The following is a 15,661-nucleotide window of genomic DNA, read 5'->3' as shown; positions in this document are numbered from 1 at the left end:
GGGATGGAGGGGGTGTGTGAGGGGGTTCAGGATGGGGACGGTGGGGAGGGAGGGGGTGTGTGTGTGGGGGGGGTGAGGATGGGGATGGTGGGGAAGGAGGGGGTGTGTGTGGGGGGGTCAGGATGGGGACGGTGGGGAGGGTGGGGGTGTGTGTGTGGGGGGGTCAGGATGGGGACGGTGGGGAGGGTGGGGGTGTGTGTGTGGGGGGTCAGGATGGGGACGGTGGGGAGGGAGGGGGTGTGTGGGGGGGGTCAGGATGGGGACAGTGGGGAGGGAGGGGGTGTGTGTGGGGAGTTTGCGGGGGGTGGGGGCTGTAATGCCTCATGTTTCCCTGTCCGATGACACATCCTCTGTGTGCCCTCAGGTCCAATGCAAAGCCATGATGGTCTTCTTCCATTACTGTGTGATGTCCAACTACTTCTGGCTGTTCATTGAGGGACTCTACCTCTTCACCCTCCTGGTGGAGACCTTCTTCCCCGAGCGGAGATACTTCTATTGGTACATCCTGATTGGTTGGGGTGAGTTCTCCAATGGCCAGTGGCCTCCTGGCATTGATCTCGCCACCGATGCGTGGAATGACGCGGGACCGGGATCCCTCTCTGTGTTCGTGGAGGGAAGGCCATCAATACTTGCCCCCCCCCCACCCTGCTACACCTCCCCCGTTCCCTCGAGATCTCCCACACCGTCTACTCCTTGCCCTTGCCCGGGGGGGGGGGCGGGGGGGGGTTAAACATTGACGAGTGGTTCCCGTACCAACCCAGGGACTCCAGGTGACAGAGCGCGAGGGGAGAGGGGAAGCCCACTCCCATCTGATCAGGGCTGGGCTCACCAACCAGCTACCACCCTTCGGCCATCTCTGGCAAGGCCATCCTGTCCCTAATTGCCCTCGGGAAGGTGGTGCAGTCCAAAACATTGCAACACTTCAAGAGGCAGTTGGAAAAGAAAACGCACTGAATGGATGAAAGGCTACAGGGGCTAGGTTTGCTTCAGCTGTTGATGGATGATCAGCCATGATCATATATAGCAGGCCCGATGGGCTGAGTGGCCTGCTCTTGCCCCTACATACTATGTCTCGATTGGCTGGGTGGCCTGCTCTTGCCCCTACATACTATGTCTCGATTGGCTGAGTGGCCTGCTCTTGCCCCTACATACTATGTCTCGATTGGCTGAGTGGCCTGCTCTTGCCCCTACATACTATGTCTCGATTGGCTGAGTGGCCTGCTCTTGCCCCTACATACTATGTCTCGATTGGCTGAGTGGCCTGCTCTTGCCCCTACATACTATGTCTCCATGTTCCTTGAGCCACTGCAGTTCTACACGATGGCCATTCAGCCCATCTGCTCCCATCCTTCATTGAGGTCATGGCTGACCTCATATCCTCAACTCCGTTTTCCTGCCTTTTCCCCATCACCCTGACAGATTAAACATCTCTCTCAGGTTTGTATGTGCTCAATGACCCGGCCACGATAACCCTCTGGGGTAAAGGATTCCACAGCTTCACTCCCCTCTGGAAGAGGTCATTCCTCCACATCTCTGTCTGAGGGGGGTGACCCCTTCATTCTGAGATCGGCCCCTCTGGTCCCAGACTCTCCCACAAGGGGAAACAACCCCTCCACATCTCCCCTGTCAAACCACCTAACTGCCCTGAGGGAGGCAGTTCCAGGATTGTTACCCAGTGACAGTGAAGGAATGGTGGTATATTTCTAAATCAGGAGGGTAAGTGGCTTGGAGGGGAACTTACAGGGGGTAGTGTTCCCATGTATCTGCTGCCCCGGTCGTCCTAAAGGGCAGTTAGGGACAGGTAACCAACACTGGCTGGGCCAATGTCACCCATGTCCCATGGGGGTATAAAGTCTCAGTGGTGCCAGGTTTGAGTGTTGGCCACTGCTGGGGTTGCTGGCTGCTTCCCAAGGTGGGGGGGGGGGAGGGGAGGGGGGGGAGGGGGGTGCAGGCGGGGGGGCAAGTTGGCAGAGACCGGAAGGTGGTGAGGGGTCAGGGTGATGAGGGGTGAGGGTGGTGAAGGGTGAGGTTGGCGAGGGATGAGGGTGGTGAAGGGTGAGGGTGGCGAGGGGTGAGGGTGATGAAGGGTGAGGGTGGTGAAGGGTGAGGTTGGTGAGGGGTGAGGGTGGTGAGGGGTGAGGGTGGTGAGGGGTGAGGGTGGTGAAGGGTGAGGTTGGTGAGGGGGAGGGTGGTGAGGGGTGAGGGTGGTGAAGGGTGAGGGTGGTGAAGGGGTAGGTTGGTGAGGGGGGAGGGTGGTGAGGGGGTGAGGTTGGTGAGGGGGGAGGGTGGTGAGGGGGAGGGTGGTGAGGGGTGAGGGTGGTGAGGGGTGAGGGTGGTGAGGGGTGAGGATGGTGAGGGGTGAGGTTGGTGAGGGGGGAGGGTGGTGAGGGGTGAGGGTGGTGAGGGGTGAGGTTGGTGAGGGGGGAGGGTGGTGAGGGGTGAGGGTGGTGAAGGGTGAGGTTGGTGAGGGGTGAGGGTGGTGAGGGGTGAGGGTGGTGAGGGGTGAGGGTGGTGAAGGGTGAGGGTGGTGAGGGGGAGGGTGGTGAGGGGTGAGGGTGGTGAGGGGGAGGGTGGTGAAGGGGTAGGTTGGTGAGGGGGGAGGGTGGTGAGGGGGTGAGGTTGGTGAGGGGGGAGGGTGGTGAGGGGGTGAGGTTGGTGAGGGGGGAGGGTGGTGAGGGGTGAGGTTGGTGAGGGGGGAGGGTGGTGAGGGGGTGAGGTTGGTGAGGGGTGAGGGTGATGAAGGGGAGGGTGGTGAGGGGTGAGGGTGGTGAGGGGTGAGGGTGGTGAGGGGTGAGGATGGTGAGGGGTGAGGGTGGTGAGGGGTGAGGATGGTGAGGGGTGAGGTTGGTGAGGGGGGAGGGTGGTGAGGGGGAGGGTGATGAAGGGGAGGTTGGTGAGGGGGAGGGTGGTGAGGGGTGAGGGTGGTGAGGGGGAGGGTGATGAGGGGGAGGGTGGTGAGGGGTGAGGGTGGTGAGGGGTGAGGGTGGTGAGGGGTGAGGATGGTGAGGGGTGAGGTTGGTGAGGGGGAGGGTGGTGAGGGGTGAGGTTGGTGAGGGGTGAGGTTGGTGAGGGGTGAGGGTGGTGAGGGGTGAGGGTGGTGAGGGGTGAGGGTGGTGAGGGGTGAGGATGGTGAGGGGGAGGGTGATGAGGGGGGAGGGTGGTGAGGGGGAGGGTGGTGAGGGGTGAGGGTGGTGAGGGGGGAGGGTGGTGAGGGGTGAGGGTGGTGAGGGGTGAGGATGGTGAGGGGGGAGGGTGGTGAGGGGTGAAGGTGGTGAGGGGTGAGGTTGGTGAGGGGTGAGGGTGGTGAGGGGGGAGGTTGGTGAGGGGGGAGGGTGCTCAGCACACCCAGAGGTTGAGGCTGAAAGAACAGCTACCCCACCCCATCCAATCCCCACCCCCGCCCCCCTGCAAACACACACGCACACACACACACACACACAGATATCAACACACAGATGCACACACACACACACACACAGTGACTCACACACACACAGTGACTCACACACACACAGACACACATAGATGCACACACTCATGCACACACACACATACGTGAACACACACAGTGTCACCCAGACTCACAGACACACACACTCTCACACACACACACACACACACACTCACAGACACAAACTGTCTCACTCACATACTCACACACTCACACACTCACAACACGCGCGCGTGCACACACACAGATACACAGACACACACACCGACACACAACGACACACTAACAGTCACATACATACAAGCACACACATACCGACACAGACAGACAAACAGACACTCACACACACACACATACTCACACAGACACACAGACACAAAGCTGAGGAAGCGAGAGAGAGCGAGAGAGAGAAGGATGTAGAAAGAGATAGACAGAGAGGGAGAGATAGAGGTAGAGAAAGAGACCAAGAGAGAAATAGAGAGGGAGACAGAGAGATAGATAGAGACAGAAAGGCAGGCAGACGCAGAGATACGAGGAAGAATATTTCCCCAAAATATCGATTCCCCTGCTCCTCAGATGCTGCCGGACCTGCTGTGCTTTTCCAGCATCTGCAGTCCTCACTTTCTCCCAGTCAGAGAGACAGAGAGAGAGAGAGAGACAGACAGACAGACACAGAGAGACTGACAGAGAGACAGACAGACAGAGACACAGAGACAGAGAGAGACAGACAGAGAGATACACAGAGAGACAGAGAGAGGGACAGAAAGAGAGAGAGAGAAAGAGTATCAAAAGTTTACTAAAATAAAACAGAGAACGGCAGATGCTGGAAATCTGAAACCCAAAGAGAAATTGCTGGAGAAACTCAGCAGATCTGGTGGTATTGTGGAGAGAGAACGCAGAGTGAACCTTTCGAATCCAGTGACACTTCATCAGAATCATTAGTAGCAGGGTAAAAGTGGTATTTATACTGTAGGCAAGAGAGAATGTGAGTGTCTGTGTGTGTGTGAGAGAGAGAGCGCAGGTGTATGAGTGAGAGACTGAATGAGAGAGTGTCTGAGAGAGAGAGAGTGAATGAGAGTGTGTGTCTGAGAGAGAGTGTGTATGTGTGAGAGAGTATGTGTGTGTGTGTGAGAGAGAGAGAATGAATGAGAGTGTGTGTCTGAGAGAGTGTGTATGAATGAGAGAGTGTGCATGTGTGTCTGAGAGAGTGTGTGAGAGCAAGAGAGAGAGAGCATGTGTATGAGTGAGAGAGTGAATGAGAAGGTGTGTGTGTGTCTGAGAGAGTGAGAGTGTGCATGTGTGTCTGAGAGAATGTGTGTGTGAGAGACAGAGAGCAAGAGCGAGAGAGTGTGTGTATGAGTGAGAAGAGTGTCCGTGTGTGTGAGAGTGTCTGTGTGTGTTTGTGTGTGTGTGCGTGTGTGTGAGAGACTGTGTGTGTATGACAGAGAGTGTGTGTATGAGTGAGAGTGTGTGAGTTAGAGAGAGTGTGTGGGTATGAGTGGGAGAAAGTTTGTGTGTGTGAGAGATTGTGTGTGTGACAGAGAGTGTGTGTATTTGTATGAGAGAGTGTGTGTGTATGAGAGAGTGTATGTGTGTTTCTGTATGAGTGAGAGACAATGTGTGTGTCTGAGAGAGTGTGTGTATGTGAGAGAGAAAGTGTGAGCATGTGTGTATGTGCATGTGAGAGAGAGAGTGTGTGAGAGACAGTGTGTGTGCATGTGAGAGTGAGAGAGTGTGTGTGTGTGCAAGAGAATGTGTGTCTGAGAGAGTGTGTGTATGTGAGAGAGAAAGTGTGTGCCTATGTGCGAGAGAGAGAAACTGTGTGAGAGTGAGTGTGCAAGAGAATGTGTGTGTGTGAGCATGTGTGCGTATGAGTGTGTGTGTGTGTATATGAGTGAGAGAATGTGTGTGTATATGTGTGTGTGAGAGAGTGTCCGTGTGTGTCTGTGTGGGATCCTGCTGTGTACAAACTGTCAACCACATTTGGGATATCTAAACATTTGAAAATAATGTGATTTTTTGATAAAATGAAAGCGCTTGTTTGTGATACATTCGATTGACACTGGGTGGCAGCAGATGCCCATCTTCCCAAGAGCTGCTCAGTTACAGAGTCATACAGCACAGATACAGAAACAAAAACAGATGTTGCTGGAAAAGCTCAGCAGGGTCTGGCAGCATCTGTGGAGAGAAATCAGAGATAACGTTTCGGGTCCGGTGACCCTTCCCACAGACACAGACCCTGTGGCCCGACCAGTCCATGCTGACCAGAATTACAAACTAAACTAGTGTTTGACCATTCAGATCCGCTGGGGAAAGGTTTTGTGTTTTCGGGGTGGAAGGTAACGTTCTTATTTCTGATTCGCAGGCACGCCCACCATCTGTGTGACGATCTGGACGGTTCTGAGGCTTCACTTTGATGATTCGGGGTAGGTGCTGCAGCTTAAACACAGTGCCCTGCCCACCACGCCCCACGGGTCTGTCCTGTCCCTCGGCACGCTGCAGTGTTCCAGGGAATCCCAGCACAAACAGGAGCAACAACATCTCACCTTCAGACCATACAACCTCCTGGGCTCAATACTGAGTTCAACACCTTCAGATTGGGAACCTACTCCCATTCCTTCCCATTCTTTTACCTTTCCTTGTTCCAGCCTCTGTCCTCTCTCCCCTCTCCCCTCCCCAGCGGGACTGTCTGTTGTTTCCAGTCTGACAGTGAGACGCACTATTGTTCTGCCCCTCTCACATTCCCATCCCTTAATCTGAACTATCAACATCCTTTCTCCCCCAGCACTCTTTACCAACCACCCCCTCCCCAAACTACTGCAGGAATGCTGTCCCCTCCACACATCACATCGAGACTTGAACCGTTAGCTTGCTCTCTCTCTCCATGACCCCTGCCTGACCCGCTGTGATCCCCAGCGTTGTTTGGAACTGGACGCTACTTCACCCAGGGAGGAGGAAGGAGAGATGGTACAATATAGGGTGGGGGGGAGGCGTTACAGTTTACGGGGGGGGGGGGGTGAGTGATACAATACGGGGGGGGGGTTGCAGTTTACGAGGGGTATCCAGACACCGATATTGTTGGGTCGTTGAGAGGATTCAGAACGTGTGGGGGGGGGGTGTACTGTGGGGTGCTGTTGGGGACAGAGATTGAAAATAATCAGCTGAAGGAGGGGTGTCTGTGTTGTGAGGGAAAGGTTCGTGTGCTGCCCTGTCCCAGATTGGAGGGAGGGGAGAGGGGAGGTTCAATCACTGAGTCCTGAGGGGTCGACCTGTCGAGACACACTGGGGTTGGTTTTAACTGTTGTAATTGTACCAGCCTCCACCCCTTCCTCTGGCAGCTCATTCCATACACGTACCACCCTCTGTGTGAAAAAGTTGCCCCTCAGGTCCCTTTTATATCTTTCCCCTCTCACCCTATGCCCTCTCGTCCTGGACTCCCCCACCCTGGGGAAAAGATCTATTCAGAGACGTTCCCGATGACAGGCGGGTCCTGAACCAGGGATCACACAGTTTAAGGAAACGGGCTAAGGCCATCTCAGACCAAGATGTCTTCACTCAGAGAGTGGGGAGACCGTGGGATTCTCTGCCACAGATTCTCTCCAAAACCTTGGATATTTTCAGGAAGGGGGTGGATATAGTCCCTTGGGCTAAAGGGATCAAAGCAGGAACAGGGAATTGAGTTGGATGGTCCGCCATGATCATAAATGGAGTGGTGGGGCAGGATCGAAGGGCCGAATGGCCTACTCCTGTTCCTGTTTGTAAAAGTGAGTGGTTTTGTTATCAGATGTACGGGGTGATGGGGGAGAATGACCACAGGAGCCGAAATGAGGCCACTCGGCCCATCGAGTCTGCTCTGCCATTCAATCCTGGCTGGCAGGTAGGTAGGTTTCTCAACCCCATTCGCCCACTCTTCCACCCGCAACCCCCAATACTCCGGATGCTGTAGCGGGGTGTGAGATGCTCGCTTGGGCCAGTGATGGGCTGAATGGCCTCGCTGTGCGATAATTCGATGGCTGGGTTTGGAGGAGGGTGTGGGAACGATTGGAAAGCTCAGGGGCACAGCCGCTCTGCGTAACGTGTTCCTGTCCCCGCTCTCTCTCTCTCTCTGTCTGCAGCTGCTGGGAAACAAATGAACACCGGGCCTTGTGGTGGGTGATTAAAGGCCCAGTCATCGCCTCCATCATGGTAAGTAGATGCTGCTGGTTTCCATAGTTACTGAGGGTCAGGAGTCTCCCAGGAAAGGGTCTTGTTCTGGTCATCATTCCCAGCATGCCGTGAAAGAATGACCTGGTGGGATATCACCAAACGATTGGTCTGGTGAAACTTGGCTAATGTTCTGGGGACCAGAATTCAAATCCTGACACGGCAGGTGGTGGTATTTGAATTCAATAAGAATCTAACGGTGACCGCGAATGAAATCGGAACAAAATTCGAGTTGTTGGAAAAACCCAGCTGGTTCACTTTAGGGAAGGAATCTGCCATCCTTACCTGGTCTGGCCTACATGTGACTCCAGACCCACAGCAGGGGGGGCTGACTCTTAACTGCCCTCTGGGACGGGCCATAAAAGCTGGTCTTTGAAATGAAGCCCACACATTTTTTTGTATGAATAAGTCAAAACGTCCGGTCGTATGAGTGGGAGAAGGCAGGAGTGGCCGTTCGGCCCCTCGAATCTGTCTGTCCCTCGTTCTCCTATCCGTCAGCGTGCAGGTGAAAGGTCACACGAGGGGTGGGGAGGTCAGAGGCCGGATTCTGGGTCACAGACCTCCGTAGTCAGTCTGTGAACTGACTCCCTCCCTAGGGGGCAGCACGGTGGCTCAGTGGTTAGCACGGCTGCCTCACAGCGCCAGGGTCCCAGGTTCAATTCCAGCCTTTGACGACTGTCTGTGTGGAGTTTGCACATTCTCCCCGTGTCTGCGTGGGTTTCCTCCGGGTGCTCCAGTTTCCTCCCACAGTCCAAAAATGTGCAGGTCAGGGTGGATTGGCCATGCTAAATTCTCTAATAGTGTTCAGGTAGGTATGATTTGGATGTGCCGGCGTTGGACTGGGGTGTACAAAGTTAAAAAGCACAAAACGCCAGGTTAAGGTCCAACAGGTTTAATTGAAAGCACTAGCTTTCGCAGCGCTTCTCCTTCATCAATTAAACCTGTTGGACTATAACCTGGTGTGGTGTGATTTTTAACCAGGTTAGATACATTAGTCAGGGGTAAATGGAGCGTAATTGGGGAATGGGTCTGGGTGGGATACCCTTCGGAGGGTCGGTGTGGACTTGATGGACCTGTCTCCATACTTTCGGGACTCTTATGATTCTCTCTGTTCTCTCCCTCTCTCTCTCTCTCCAGGTAAATTTTGTGCTGTTCATTGGAATCATATTTATTCTCGTGCAGAAGCTGCAATCCCCAGACATCGGAGGGAACGAGTCCAGCATTTACTTGTAAGTGTGACACATTTGACCCGGGATCTGTCCTCTCACCAGGTACCTGCTTTTGTACATGTAACCGGGCCTTCATTGGCTGTCTCTAGACGGAGCCGAGTTATCCCAGCTCCTCACTTGCTTACTCACATAAGGGTTAGTCTGACAGTTTCCAAAGTTCCATGTGGCACAGTTTGGGCCTCGGAACGCTGTCTCGGTCTACACATCACGCCCACATTGACCGTGGGCGTGATGTGAAATCTGAGTCCATGGCGTCTCTCCCGGTGCAGGTATCCCCGGCTTGGCGAAAGTTCGCTTTATGCTGCCTCGGATCTGCCAGGACCTGCTCACGCGCGAGCCGAGAGAAATCCGAAGAGATTCTCACGTTTTGCAAAGAAAGGCGAGATTTTTCCCGTGTCAATCGGCATTTTGTTGCTTCACGCTGTCTCGGCTGACGGAAGGTTTCGCGGGAATGCTCTGCTTTCGGATAGCAGTGGGGGGAAACCCGTCCCAGTCTGCAGCGGGAGACCGTTCGGCCCATCGCCAGGGTCTGCTGAGCCCACGTCCTCAGGCCCTGATTGTTTGCCCCCCCCCCCTCTGGTGACTTTAAACCACTGCGTCACTGGCTGTACCAGCCCCCAGAATCCAACCCCACGTCCCTGAGCAGGGGTCAGATAGTGTGAGACTTACCCCATCGCGCACTCCCCCCCTCCCCCACACACACACAAAACCCCTTGCCCCGTCTCCACCTCGTGAACAGCGAGGGACGCGGGAGTGAGCTGATCGGAACGGCTGGATGTAGCCCCCACCCTGGGGTTTATCAGCAACTGAAATCCATCTGTGGTTCCACGGTCCCACCTCCCTGTGCATCTCCTACCCCCCCCCCTCCCCATACCCAGTCAGAGCCTGGCTTCCCCTGCCCCTACCCCCGCCCGGACTCTCACCCTCCCACCCCCCCCAACCCCAATCAGTGTCCCAGGACTCGGCCATAGCTCCGTATTGGTCCATGGGTCCCCACCTCCTGGTCGTTGCTCCTCAGTGCCCATCCCGTTCTGAAACAGCGAAGGGAGCTGTTATGCATCGTTGGGGGGGTGGGGGTGGGGGGAGGTGGGTGGGTCGGAGGGAGGGGGAGCGATTCCCATCACCGCAGCTTTCAGGAGACTCGCAAGGGTCTAAAGTATGGGGGCTGTGGGGGAGGTGAGGAAGGGGTGGGGGCTGGGTTAGGTCCAGAGGAGAGAGATTGGAGGCAGGTGCTGTGGCCCTGAGACATCGGCATGGGGAGGTGGGGGTGGGGGTGGGGGTGGGGGTGGGGGTGGGGGTGGGGGTGGGGGTGGGGGTGGGGGTGGGGAGGGAGGTGACTCCCCCGCGGATGTTGGGATGGGATTTGATTGGGGAGGGGGGGGGAAACGTGAATCTGGCAGGAGGCAAACAACTTATAGGCAGGGCTTTGTGAAACTTGAAAGGGTTCAGAAAAGATTTACAAGGACGTTGCCAGGGTTGGAGGATCTGAGCTACAGGGAGAGGGGGGGAGAGAGAGAGAGAGAGAGAGAGAGAGATAAAAACAAACTGCAGATACTGGAATCCGAGGTAGACCGGCAAGAGGCTGGAAGAACACAGCAAGCCAGGCAGCATCGGGAGGTGAAGACGTCAATGTTTCGGGTGTAATCCTTCTTCAGGACTGTGGGCAGAGGCTGAATAGGCTGGGGCTGTTTCCCCTGGAGCGTCAGAGGCTGAGGGGTGACTTTATAGAGGTTTATAAAATCATGAGGGACATGGATAGGGTAAATAGACAAGGTCTTTTCCCTGGGGTGGGGGAGTCCAGAACTAGAGGGGCATAGGTTTAGGGTGAGAGGGGAAAGATATAAAAGAGACCTAAGGGGCAACTTTTACACGCAGAGGGTGGTACGTGTATGGAATGAGCTGCCAGAGGATGTGGTGGAAGCTGGTACAATTGCAACATTTAAAAGGCATTTGGATGGGTATATGAATAGGAAGGGTTTGGAGGGATATGGGCCGGGTGCAGGCAGGTGGGGCTAGATTGGGTTGGGATATCTGGTCGGCATGGGCAGGTTGGACCGAAGGGTCTGTTTCCCTGCTGTACATCTCTATGACTCTATGACCGTCCCCAGCAGCTGTCAGTAGTCAGGCTGGAAAAATACAGCGGGTCAGAGAGCATCCGATCGACCCAACCCTGGTCCCAGTGTCTGGTGGTGAGCGGGGTGGGGGTGGGGGAAGGTGCGCAGAGATTGAGGGAGCCGGGGCAGGAGTTACGGAGGGATAGTGAAGGAGCTGTTATCCGCAGCTCCCCTGCTTGCTCAGGATGGGGGTGGGGGGCAGAGATGAGCAAGCATTTGCGAAGGTCAATGCCCCGGGGGGGTGACTGGGGGAATAAAGCAGGATGACCCCTCACCCCAGCAGTGTAAAGGAATTTTTTTTTCACCGGTGATGGGTAGTAATTTGAGGAGAGAAGCCGCAGTGATTTGTATTGTGCCCAGTGGTGTGCGCGTGATTTCACTTCCCCGAATGGCAACCAAACCATGGCTGAAGTTTTGGGACTGACCGGCAGAGCTCCGTGTTGGGCTAGCATCAACACGATGGGATGAACAGCCTCTCCTGTACCGGGAGTGTTTCTCCCTGCAGATGGGGCTGGGCCTCAGACAGCTCCTGTGAAACACCTTGGGGTGGTGTATATTACATTAGAGGTGATAGGTAAATTCAGCAGGCCATTGTTGTTGCTGACTTTGTCATCTCGCGGGTTGGTCAGGTGGGGTGAGGGTGGGGGGAGTCTCTTTGACTGCCGAAGGTCACCCAGCATACAATCAGAGAGAGCTGTTCGGTTATAAATCCCACTCACTTCCCCCACACCCCCACCATGATCAGCCCACCCCAGGGTGTGGACTCACCGGGGCTCCATTAAGCAGTGCTACCCGGTGCTAGCAGGGGGCAGGTTGGGCCGAAGGACCTCCATCTCTCGCCATCACAATCCAAGGCAGCAGTCGTCCAGGGCAGACAGGAGGGCACTGAGTACCAGGCTGAGCGTGCGGTCGTGATGCCTCTTGTGGTCGAATGACCTGCCAGCACTCAAGCCCTGATTGCACAGCGCGGCGGGATCCTCCTGTGCCAGACAATGTACAGCCTCCTCTCTCGAGGATTGGGGAGGGGGGGGTGGTGGGGTAAGGGTCGTCCGTTTAAGATGAGAATTTCTCCCCTCCCTTGGCGGGTGAATTGTTTCTGGAATCTTCCGCCAAAGTGGAGGCTGGGTCCTCGGGTTTATTCAAATCTGATTGGTGGTTGGCGCGGGGGTCGAAGATTCCTGGGGGTGAGGGCGAGGGGGGGGTGGCGTGTGCTGAGGAGCCGAGAATCTGGTACCCACAGTCCTTCTGGGGAGTGATCCCCACTGCCTGAGGTGTTGGCGCTACCCAGTGAGGCAGGAGCATCGATGTGAGAGTCCCGCGGCGACCCCTTCTGGTCGATGTGGGAAATGTTCCTGGTGGGGGTGAGGCCTGTGCGTTATCGTGGGGGGGCCTGAGGCCTCCCATCGACTGACTCCCGAGCCATCAGTTCATGATCTTTGAACTACTGGGAGGACGGCCAACAGCTGTAGTGAGTTGGCAAAATGAACAGTGAACAGGAATCAGGCCCTTCGTCCCTCCGAGCCTGCGCCAGCACATTTTGGCAGCACAGGAGCTCAGTGGTTAGCACTGCTGTCTCACGGCGCCAGGGACCCGGGTTCGATTCCAGCCTCGGGTGGGTGTCTGTCTGGAGTTTGCACTTTCTCCCCACATGTCTGCGTGGGTTTCCTCCGGGTGCTCCGGTTTCCTCCCACAGTCCAAAGATGTGCAGGTCAGGGTGGATTGGCCATGGGGAATTGTCCATAGTGTTGGGTGCATTAGTCAGGGGGGATGGATCTGGGTAGGTTCCTCTTTGGAGGGCTGGTGTGGACTTGTTGGGCCGAAGGGCCTGTTTCCACGCTGTAGGGATTCTATTCTATGATTTGTAGTAAAACAGCCTACCCTCGCAGGACCCGTACCCCTACATTTCTATCCTACTCTTTAAGATGGCTTAAAAACACTGAAGGATGTCCATTCAGCCCATCGACTGTCTCCCTTTGACTATGGTGAGTTCTGTGGTCTTGCCATCGTTCGTGTAGGCCCTTAGCCTGTCTTTGATCCACTGAGAGTCACGGTGACAATGCCTCCTGTCTCCCCAGCTCACTGCCTTCAAAGGCCATTGCTCCTTCTTTAGGCCTCCATTCCTATCTCGTCACCTCGGTTCTCAGGACAGTGGGCACCCTCTTCGCCTTCAGACTAGTGTGGCCCGGTTTCTCCCCCCTCTCCTGTGCCTGGACGCCTCAAGCCCTGAGGTGAACACTCAGGGCTCCTTCCAAGCTTCTCGCCGGCCCTCAATTCACCAGCAGCCACTCCCAGGAATCCTTCCTGAGGCCGGCTCCTCCCTCCAAGAGCCTGAGGCCTGGATGTGGGCACGGTACTCCCACTGGGGCCTAGCCAGTATAAGTTCAGGAGAACCTCCTTGCTTCTCTGTTGTCTGGGATCTTTTGATGAAGCCAATCTCTCTCTCTCTCTCGCCCAATCAGATTGAGAGTTTGGCATCAAGAGGCAGGTTGGGATCTTCACATGCAGTTGGCAAGGTAATGGGAGGCCCAGAAGGCTGGCAAATTGTTGCAGGAGGTGGGCACTAACTGTTGCTGCCTGCCCTTCCCACCCACCCCTGCACCTTGCCAAGGGCAGTAAAGATGGACTGCCCGCCACCTGCAGCCCATTTGAGCCAATTAGAGGCTGCCTTCCATCCTTCCATCCAATTAGAGACTGCCTTCCATCCTTCCATCCAATTAGAGGTTGCCTTCCATCCTTTACTCCCATTCCTTGCCCTGGGTCGGGGTAAGTGGGGAAAGAGTGAAGACTGCAGATGCTGGAGACCAGAGTTGAGAGTGTGGTGCTGGAAAAGCACAGGAGGTCAGGCAGCATCCGAGGAGCAGGAGAGTCGACGATTCGGGCAAAAGCCCTTCATCAGGAATGAGGCTTGTGGGCCGGGCGGGGGGGGGAAGTAAATGGGAGGAGCGTGGGGCTGGGGGGACGGTCACTGAGATTAGGTGGATGGAGGTGGGGAAGAAGGTGATAGGTCAGAGTAGAGGGTGGAGTGGATAAATGGGAAGGACGATGGACAGGTCAAGAGGGCTTTGCTGAGATGGAGGGTTGGAACTGGGATAATGTGGGGGGAGGGGAGATGAGGAAAATGGTGATCCCGTGTGGTTGGAGCTTCCCAAGGCAGAAGATGACGTGTTCCTCCTCCAGGTGTCTGGTGTTAAGGGTTTGGTGATGGAGGAGGCCCAGCACCTGCATGTCCCTGGGGGAGTGGGAGGGGGAGTTAAAGCATTCAGCCACGGGGCGGTGGGGTTGGTTGGTGCGGGTGTCGTGGGGAGGTCAGGGTTTGGAGGGAAGTGGAGAGATTCTGGATTAGTGGTGCCGGAAGAGCACGGAAGTGGAGAGAGATCGTCCAAGGATCACTGGAAAATGGCGGACCTCCGGGAGATGGTTTTGCACGTCCTGCCTCATGTGCAGGGGGTCCAAGACCATCGCCATAGTAACAGCGCAACACCCCCCAGCCCCGATCTTTGGGCCACGCTTGGTCTCAGTGCCGCCAACTCCCTCTTCATGGCTGCCGCCCGCAGCGGCTCTCTGATTGGACCGGCAGCTCAGGTCCATTTGGGACAATAGGGCCAGAGGTGTCCACTCAGCTGCCTGCTACCTGGGACACTCAGTGCTGGCAATGAGAGAAGGAGAGAAAAGACACAGACAGACAGACACACACACACATACAGACACACACATACACAGACAGACACACACACACACAGACACACACACCGACACACAGACAGACACACATGCACAGACACTCACAGACAGACAGACAGACACACACACACACACACACAGACACACACACAGACACACACACACACACACAGACACACACACAGAGGCACACACACACAGACATACACGGAGGCAGACACACACAGACAGACACACACACACAGGCATACACGGAGACAGACACACACACACAGGCACACACACACTGACACACAGACACACACACACAGACAGACACACACACACAGACACATTCACAGTCACACACAGGCACACACACACTCACAGACACACACCCACTCACAGACACACACTCACAGACGCACATACACTCACAGACACAGACACACTCATACACACAGACGCACACAAACACACACATAAACATACACATGTGTGCACACACAGACACATTTATACACACAAACACACACACAGACACACACACAAACACGTACACTAACACACACACATACATTCACACACTCACGCATTCACAGATACACAGACATACGCACCCAGACACACACACACACTCACAGACACACACAGACACACACACACACACAGACACATGCACATACAGATACACACAGACACACACATTCATATATGCATACACACTCACACACACACACACACAGATATATAAATGGATACACCACCATCATCATGCAAGGGGCTGAAAGGGAACAGGTTGAGTGTTGAAGACTGGAGAAAGCCCTTCCCTCCGGAATTCCGAGCGGCTGGAATTCACCTCAAGGCCCAGGGTGAGGTCGAGCTAAGACTAGTGTTAGTCTCATCTCTTTTTACATTGGCTTTCCAGCGCGGTCTTTCTCACCTCCTGAGGCCATTGACTCCCTGATGCAGCCCTGAGAACATTCTGGAACTCTATCCAGGAG

The 15,661-nt window shown here is 55.3% G+C and overlaps 1 protein-coding gene across 3 annotated transcripts in view; it reads left to right on the top strand.

Moving 5' to 3' along the window:
- The window catches only part of LOC140480854 (pituitary adenylate cyclase-activating polypeptide type I receptor-like), a 280,791-nt gene that overhangs the window by 193,015 nt on the left and 72,115 nt on the right, over positions 1-15,661 (top strand). For all 3 annotated transcript variants that reach the window (XM_072576361.1, XM_072576360.1, XM_072576362.1), the window contains exons 9-12: positions 365-518; positions 5,817-5,877; positions 7,567-7,636; positions 8,792-8,883. In XM_072576361.1, coding sequence (XP_072432462.1) covers positions 365-518; positions 5,817-5,877; positions 7,567-7,636; positions 8,792-8,883 — 377 coding nt within the window. The remainder of the gene's footprint in view (positions 1-364; positions 519-5,816; positions 5,878-7,566; positions 7,637-8,791; positions 8,884-15,661) is intronic.

The sequence above is a fragment of the Chiloscyllium punctatum genome, chromosome 8 (assembly GCF_047496795.1).
Source record: "Chiloscyllium punctatum isolate Juve2018m chromosome 8, sChiPun1.3, whole genome shotgun sequence".
NCBI classification, from domain to species: domain Eukaryota; kingdom Metazoa; phylum Chordata; class Chondrichthyes; order Orectolobiformes; family Hemiscylliidae; genus Chiloscyllium; species Chiloscyllium punctatum.
Note: the sequence above shows the minus strand (reverse complement) of the source record. Positions and strands in the feature narration are given on the sequence as shown.